The sequence below is a fragment of the Etheostoma spectabile genome, chromosome 15 (genome assembly GCF_008692095.1).
Source record: "Etheostoma spectabile isolate EspeVRDwgs_2016 chromosome 15, UIUC_Espe_1.0, whole genome shotgun sequence".
Classification (NCBI taxonomy): Eukaryota; Metazoa; Chordata; class Actinopteri; order Perciformes; family Percidae; genus Etheostoma; species Etheostoma spectabile.
The window spans coordinates 3,410,981-3,419,292 of NC_045747.1; the positions used below are offsets into that span (position 1 = coordinate 3,410,981).

The 8,312-nt window shown below is 41.7% G+C and overlaps 1 protein-coding gene across 2 annotated transcripts in view; it reads left to right on the top strand.

The window, feature by feature from the left end:
* The window catches only part of LOC116702326 (protein shisa-9), a 101,369-nt gene extending 96,663 nt beyond the window's left edge, over nucleotides 1-4,706 (top strand). Inside the window, exon 6 of one of the 2 annotated variants that reach the window (XM_032536496.1) lies at nucleotides 3,559-4,706. In XM_032536496.1, the coding sequence (XP_032392387.1) occupies nucleotides 3,559-4,172 (614 nt within the window). In that variant the 3' untranslated portion in view covers nucleotides 4,173-4,706. The remainder of the gene's footprint in view (nucleotides 1-3,558) is intronic. The other variant, XM_032536497.1, reaches the window with a different exon arrangement.
* Nucleotides 4,707-8,312: the final 3,606 nt, after the last annotated feature.

Consider the following 8,312-nt stretch of genomic DNA (forward strand, 5'->3'; position numbering starts at 1 on the left):
TGGTGTTAGTGAAAACTAAAAAAAAAGTCTGAATAAAGGACAGAATTGTCAAATATTTTTCCGATTTTGACCAGGGAGTACAACACAAGGGTTAAAGTCTGTTTCACATCAGCATCCCTGCCGTGTTTGGTTAGGTGCTGCACATGTAACCACACCCAACAGTGACTTTTCAATGCACGAGGTAGGGACGTACAGTACGTCTAACTGACACCAGGGGCTTGTGGGAAATAATGTTATCACTTCATGGTGCGTGGTAGAACGGGACAAGTTTAGGAAAAGATAAAAATATATATGTTTCAGTGACACGCGGACACAACCTGGACAGGAACTCTGGTCTCCTGAGTTAAATTCCAGTGTTGTTTGACCCATCCTCCACCTCCAACCTGCCTCCCTACGCTCTTTCAGACTACCCACGTCCATTGCAGCTCTTGATAATCAGCTCAGAGGGGAGCGTGCCTTTTGCGGTGTCGGCTCCAAAGTTGTGGAACGATCTGCCTCTGCACGTTAAAAAGGCATTCTTCTTCTTCTCTTCATCTTAAAACCCACCTCTTCTCTGTGGCCTTTGAAACCTAGTGAGATGTCGACTTCATTTACTGCACTCAATTATTTAACTTTGGTTGGTTTAAAGTGCTTAACAAATAAAGTTGGATTGGATTGGACAGTACGTCATCTGACAGTGCTGCGTTCGAGCTGCAGCTCTGTTCGTTCCATACACACTAAAGGGAGATTTTTTGAGTCTGTATCCGACGCTGAGAGCCATGAGTTGGGAGTGAGAACAGGTTTGGCATACACAGGCACATTCACTGGTACTTTGAGAAAAGCAGGCTTGTATTTAAATTTCTGGACCAGCTTGGAGAATTTTACTGAATGATTACTGGGGAGTCTGTCTCCTTCCTCAACAGCTGCAGTTGAAGTGCCCTGGAATTACACAATGGATTTGAAGTGTTCAATAAGCAATCACCAGACAGTGTTTGCACTGGACAGTTTCTTGACGTGTGAATGTGAGATTACTCATTGAGGTGTTCGGAAAATACGAATACTGAAAATGTTCTCGGTCATCTGAAATAAATTATTAGAAATCAATCAGAAATCAATCAACAGCAATGGCTATAGTTAGAAAACAGGCCTCTGCTAAACTGTGTACTCTGTACTTTTTATAAAACATAAAGGATCTCTGATGTTGTGTGTTGCGCCGTGGCTTCAGCAAAGCATCACGCCCAGTCAGTCAGACCCATGCTTTGTGGGTGGGACTTTTTTACCGTGTCATCACAGCCAGTAAAAAGGGCCGGTAAATACAATTGGTCAGTTGCTCTACCGGGCCAGTTGTCCAAAAAACAGGTTAAACTGATCATAGGATTTAAATCATGATTCACACATTGCTATTTACGTTTCTGAGTCTGCTCTTCTCACCGAGACTTCGCTCTGTTGTTGGTCCGTCGTATTGGCAGCTAATTCAGAGCTTTGAGCTCTACTAAGGAAAACCCAGACTGTATACAAGACTTAGACTTAGACCTTAGACTTCTCTTTATTGATCCTTTTGGGATGACTCCCGCAAGGAAATTGAAAATTCCAGCAGCAGTTTTAGCAAGAAAAAAGAAATTAAAAAATAGATGAAAAAGACAGTATAAAGACAACAAAATAACAATAATGATAATAACAACAATAAGAACATTTGTCAAATAAACAAACAAACGACCATAAATTATTATTAAAGTGTCAGTGTTGAGTCCAGTATTGAAGTGATAAAGTGATAAAGTGATAAAGTGATAAAGTGACTAGGTGTGAATTTTAAGTCCAGGTGTGCGTGTATGTATGTATGTATGTGTGCTGTGTATGTCAAAGTCACAATCAAGCATTTTTACTGTATCAATTTGGAGAATTGACAACATTTTGCCCAGCTTAATGAAGTTGCACATATGTGCCTTGAAATAGCTACATTTTTCAACATGTCAGGTGCTTTAAAAAATTGGTTCAGCTAGCTATGTTCCCAGCAAGAGATATACTGTATATATACGGTATATGACTCTTTTTTTTTACACACATGCATGAACACCCAGCCACATACACTAACATTAATTCCAACAAATAAAACGTAACTGGTCATACATCTCCTGACCAAACTATTGACATAAACATATTATTATTATGTTCCTGTCTGGAGTGTAATAATGATAAGATTAGACACACAGGCACACAAACAGATAAAAAACAAATCACACTCCAATGTACTTTGTCATAAACATGTATTACAAGCTGATAGCAGCTGCGTCCTGTTATGTTATGAAAGAGACACAAGTTCACATATTGAAAGATACCCAGTCTAAGTGGATGACCAATACAGGGCAAAAGGGCACCAGAAGAAAGGAAAATGAAAAATGAAAAAGACTGTTTTGTTTTTTTTCTCTCCAGGAAAAAAAGGGACCAATAAAACGGGGCTAAGCAAACAAGGTTGTTAGTGTCTTTAGGTGTGTGTGTGTGTGTGTGTGTGTGTGTGTGTGTGTGTGTGTGTGTGTGTGTGTGTGTGTGTGTGTGTGTGTGTGTGTGTGTGTGTGTGTGTGTATGTGTGTGTGTGTGTGTGATTCTCAGACTCTCTCCCTCTTTTTGTTTCTCTCTGATGCTGTTAGTATTTGAACCCCATGGTCAGTGCATAGACAGTTCAAAGGTCAAATCCATAAATATGGAACATACACTCACATCTTCATAGACACACACGTACTGTACACCCTGCAGGATACATTGTCTTTGCCTTGGCTCATTTCTTACGTGCTTACTTGACAGATTGGAAAATGTGCCTGTATTTTGTGTGTGCATATACAGTATATGTTGTAAGATGGTGTTTGTGTGTAACTACAGATGAGCTGGAATTTACTGTCTGAATATGAATGTCTGAATGTCTCATCTCAATGTGATTAATGCCACACACACAAAACAAAGCCAATGGATATGTATGTATATATGCAGTATATATATGTACATATATGTATATATGTGTGTGTGTATGTTTATATACAGTATATATGTAAATATATGTGTGTATGTATATACTGTATATGTGTGTATATGTATATAAATGTGTGTATGTATATATGTGTATGTACATATAAACAGTATATGTACATACAGTTTATATACTGTATATATACACATACACATACATATATGTATATATATGAAAATATATTGCATTTTTTGGGTAAGTATATGTATATACATATATACCATATATGTATATATGTATATATACATATATATACACATATACACATACTTATGTATATATGTATGTACATATAGGAAAATGCATTTCTTTTATCATTAAGTGGACGAGTGGGTATATATATGTGTGTGTGTGTATATGTACATATATATATATATATATATATATATATATATATATATATATATATATATATATATATATATATATATATATATATATATATATATATATATATATACACATATATATATATACATAACTGTAACTGTCTTAACATTCATTATTATAATGTAACTATGTCTTTGTCTCCCTTCTCTACGGTCCCTTCTGTCATCCAGACACGGCTGCAAGAGACTACTACAAGAGCTACCCAATGGTAGATTACACCCACCGCCAGTCCCCTCCCACTTTCCAGCCAATCAACTTCCACCCCAAGGACAAGCCCTTCCTACCGCCGCCCGACATCCATGCGCCACTTGCGATTACCATCAACACCTCCCAAATCCCCAAGCCTAAGATCTCTAAGACCAACACCCACCCACTCACCTCCAGCTCGGCCTTCAAGGCATGGGACCCCAGCAAGAGCCACATCCAGCACCCGGTGGCCACCCACATGGTCCTCCAGGGGCAGCAGCACCACCCCATCCAGCAGCAACAGCAGCAGCAGCACCACCCTATCCAGCAGCAGCAGCAGCACCACCCTATCCAGCAGCAACAGCAGCTGCACCACCCCATTCAGCAACAGCAGCTGCACCACCCCATCCAGCAGCATCAACACCAATCGCTGCACCAGCAGAACAGCCGGCGCCAGGCCTACTCCAACAAGAGGCAGTTCAGCATCGAGACGCTGCCCGAGCTCTTCTCTCAGCCACTGGGCTATGGCCACTCGCCGCATGTGCACCCCAAGCACAAGGGACTACCCACCAACAGCAAGACAGAGGTCACTGTCTGAACATGGGGATGAATGGGTGAATAGCCAGAAGAGGAAACCAAGTGGAGTTTTAGGCAACTTTCAACGAAAAGCTCCGATATCTTTTATATCCACAGCCGTAAATGGCTAGAGGGGTGAAAGCAAAATATCGTGTATAATCTGATTTTTCTTTTTTTAACATCGTCCTCATCATTGCTGACAACAATAATAAGAACATGAGTGATGTTTGTGTACTTTTTTAGACCACTGGATCAAAACGGCAGCAGCAGATTAGCTCTGAAGGTGGCGCATCGGCGGGTGCTGGCTTTGAACGCGGCCACTCGCACTAAATAATTGAGTGGCCTCTCAGTGTGTTGGCACAGCTCTCTCCTCCTCTTCCTCCTCCTCCTCTCAACCTCCTCGCACCTCAATGACACTCTGCACTGCTCAGTAGCACTACTCCAATGCGCACAAATGTTCAAATCTCACACACAGACACTATTTACCCCAAAGACTTGCCCTGACGCACTCTGCCAATTTTTCCGGAACTGTCAGAGACACTGGTTGGTTGGGGGGGGGGGGGGGGGGGGGGGGGGGGGGGGGGGTACAAGACAATGCCATTGTGTTGTCAGCTCCCATTGCCCTCCAGCAACTCCGGAGAGTGAGATATCAGCCTGACAATTCATAAGAGTGAGGCGGGCGGGGTGGGAGAAGAGAAGGGGTTGGTTATTCATCTCATTCCAGGGGTAAATGACATGAGAAGGATCTTAACCGTGTACACACAAAAACACACAACACACTTGTCAAAAACTACAGACGGTTCCCAGCAGTGTCAGATACCACAGGCACCCCCCCACTGACACACACTTATCTCTCTCTACACGCTGATCTGGGGAAGTGAATAAGCAAGAGCCCTTGTTGGTATTTGTAACGGTTTGTTGAGCTGCTCATTTCAGTCACCGTCTCTTGTGTTACTGTGGGTGTTTACCTCTAACAAAAACCCAAGATGTGTCACAAACCCTTGAAAAAAAAGAGCAAAACAGTCTATGTATCCAGAAATGTTGTTACAAAGCCATTGCTTTCTCTGCTCCACAGTAGATTTCCCATATGAGGCTGGGTTTATTTCAGAGAAATGTCAGCCAATGCTGCATATTGATACAAGCATAGAGTTGTACCAGAAAGTGAAATTAGGATGTCTGAATATAGATCATGTACATCCCCAACGGTCTACTTTTTGTGTTCAGCTGACAGATCCATACGTTTGTAGAGACATGAGTTTATAATGATAAACTCATAATTAAAATCATGAAGTGTTTCTGGATGTAGGAAGAAAAAAGGCATGGAAATGGTTGAAGCATTATATATGTTATTGACAAGTTGTGTATTCTTTGCTGGCATTGATAGCGTTAGCCACATTAAAAACTCAGCTGGTTTTGTTTAGAGTTGGAGGGTGTGTGACCCCCGAAGATTCATTGTGCGGACTTCTGGAGAGCTGCATGCAGTCACCAAGGCTAAAATTAAGCGAGCTGTTTATGGACAGTAAATACCCCTAAACCGTAGGCTGACTATTTGTTAAACCAAAATAACATAAATGGTAGGTGTGGAGTTGATATATTTTAATCTGGCATATTTCCCAGGACAGCAATGGCTGCTGCAACACCACCAGTTTACTGAGGTACGCTGCCTTTGGGGACGTCCCAGTTTCCTTTCTGCCTCCATTCTTCCCTCTTCCATTAGATTTAGAGAAAGTGAAATGACGCGTTATCAACCTCATAATAATCCATGTGATAAAAGAATACAGTATAGCTGCATTGTAAATCAGCGTCACACATGAACGACAATGCAGGGTGGTCAGCTAGAAATTGCCTCAAATGTAGATCCCTATGCAGTTAGCCACAATTGCCGCTCCAGGTGGCTACTTTCTAGGTTTGCTTTTGGCACACTGTTAATCTTCCTGTTTTTCCTGGGATTCACAGAATTGTACCCTTCTTTCCCATTTCAACATTTTAGCATATTTTATCGTAAATCTCTCATATTATTTTACCTTTCTAAAAAGAAAAAACCTTTTTGATGTGTTTGCTACATGCAGTGAAGCAGATGGCAGTACGTAGAACATTAGCTGTAACATGTGACAATCAGTCATTCAATCAAACGGCACCCGCCAATAAAAGAAGAAGAAGAAGGAAGGGTGGATGAACATGAGAGGAATGTGGGAGTACCTGCCAAAAAGGCTTCTGTGCGAGTATCATCTTACCCATACTTAATGGAGAGCAGCGTTGGTCAAAGTAAAGTTTTTCATAAACCACCTAATTGTAGTTACTTAATGCAGGATCTAGTTAACCCAATACTTGATCCACTGATATGTTAAAGCATGTGATTGCCTAGTGGTGATTTAAGGATGACCTTTGAATACCCTTGTCTAAATGTAAGGGGTGTGTGGACAATGGTGGGTCCGGTGGGACGGCCCTAAACATGTCCCTTATTTTCAAATCAAAATGTTGGCAGGTATAGTTTTCGGTCAGACTCGGACACGTGCGTTTGAAACGATTCAAGCTAAAATAATGATCATTTTGAAAGATGTAGGAGGCCAGCACAGCTTACCCAGAAATGTTTTGCGGGAATCCTTGTTTATCCGAAAACGGAGGTGGTTTGTGCAAAGTTACCACGACCCATGTTGACACAATAATCTAATTTATAAGGAATGCGCCAGATTGAAATATACCAAAATTTCTCTTTGCAGGCCCCTTTGATGGCTGGGCTGTCTAGAGTAATTATTAAAGTAATAGTAACTTTTAGTAACCTCCACACCACATTTTCTCACCTCCTCCTCCACCGTACAGAACAGCCCAACAGTGTGTGACTCACTGATTAAATTCACCTTCAGTTGTTATCGTGAGGACAACAGCTATGCCGCAGTGCATATGCCTGGCACATGCTGGAGAGCATCAGACAGGTGGTGGAACCTAATCAAACGACAGTGCTTACAAGGAGTCACACACTATTTAGTCCTTTCTCTCGCTCCATCTCTCTTTCTGTCTCTCTTGTTCCGTTGCTCTCTCTTTTTTTCTGCGTCCTGGCATACTGTCATCCCCGACTTCCCTCTGTGCATCCATGTCCATGGAAGGTTGAGTGATGGGTACCAAACACTTGACTAGTGTTTGGTACCCAGTGTTCCAAGCTGTTGTAAACCATGCTATTCTCACTCTGGTCCTCAGAGCATGTGTGTCTGTTAATGACGGAGACAGTCACAGCATGGCAGATTCCAGATTACTCCCTAATACACCCTCACGCTCACAAATGCAATCAAATTCAAGCAATCACACTCACATGCACAAAGTCGCATCCACAAACACAGGCTGGGACATTAATGACCAGATGCTTTGCAATACATTATTCACATCTGGAAATTAGCTGGTGCCAACCTGCTACCTTAAAACTGCACCAAGTGGATTTTATGTAAAACAGATTTTAATTTTTGAATTCGTTGATTTTTCTCCCGAGCAGAAATGTCTGTCAGCCAAATTACCCAATTTGCATCTCAATTTTATGGAGCTGTGAATGTACACAAGCAAAAAAAGCGAGCAACGGAGTAAAACTTTAATGAGAGAGAATAAATTAGCAATACAATGCTTGTTTGTAATGCTGCAATGGCTTCTCCAATTTACCGCCCCAAGATTTGAAAAGAACCTGTAAAGCAAGGCTGCTGGAGTGGTCGTTGGAGCTGCTGGCATGCTTTTGTAATAAGGGATCAGCGGAGAATGGGGATCATGAATACAAAAGTATGAACGGAATATGCATGGTGTGAATATGCATCACACACATCTGCGCTCATGCTCACGCCAGCGCTGCACTGTATGTAATGTATCATGTTGCAGCAGGTTTCTTTGCTATGGCTACCCACGAGGTGCCACACTTTAAATGGGTCACTTCACATGAAAACTTTACTGGCCTCTAAAAGCCCTACCAAAATATTCTGTGGGGTCTGTCCTTAATCACTCGGAATGCATTAGAGTGTTAGAACAAATGTGGAATGACAGCAAGTAAACAAGCAATATGCGTCAGTAAAGCAATAAGCGCCAAACCATCATCACCCTATCCTATCCTTATCTCTCTGTCTGTCTGTTTGTCTGTGTGGAGCCCTTTTCAGTGTGGGTGGGTGGGGGGGAGTGCTAATGAGGGGGC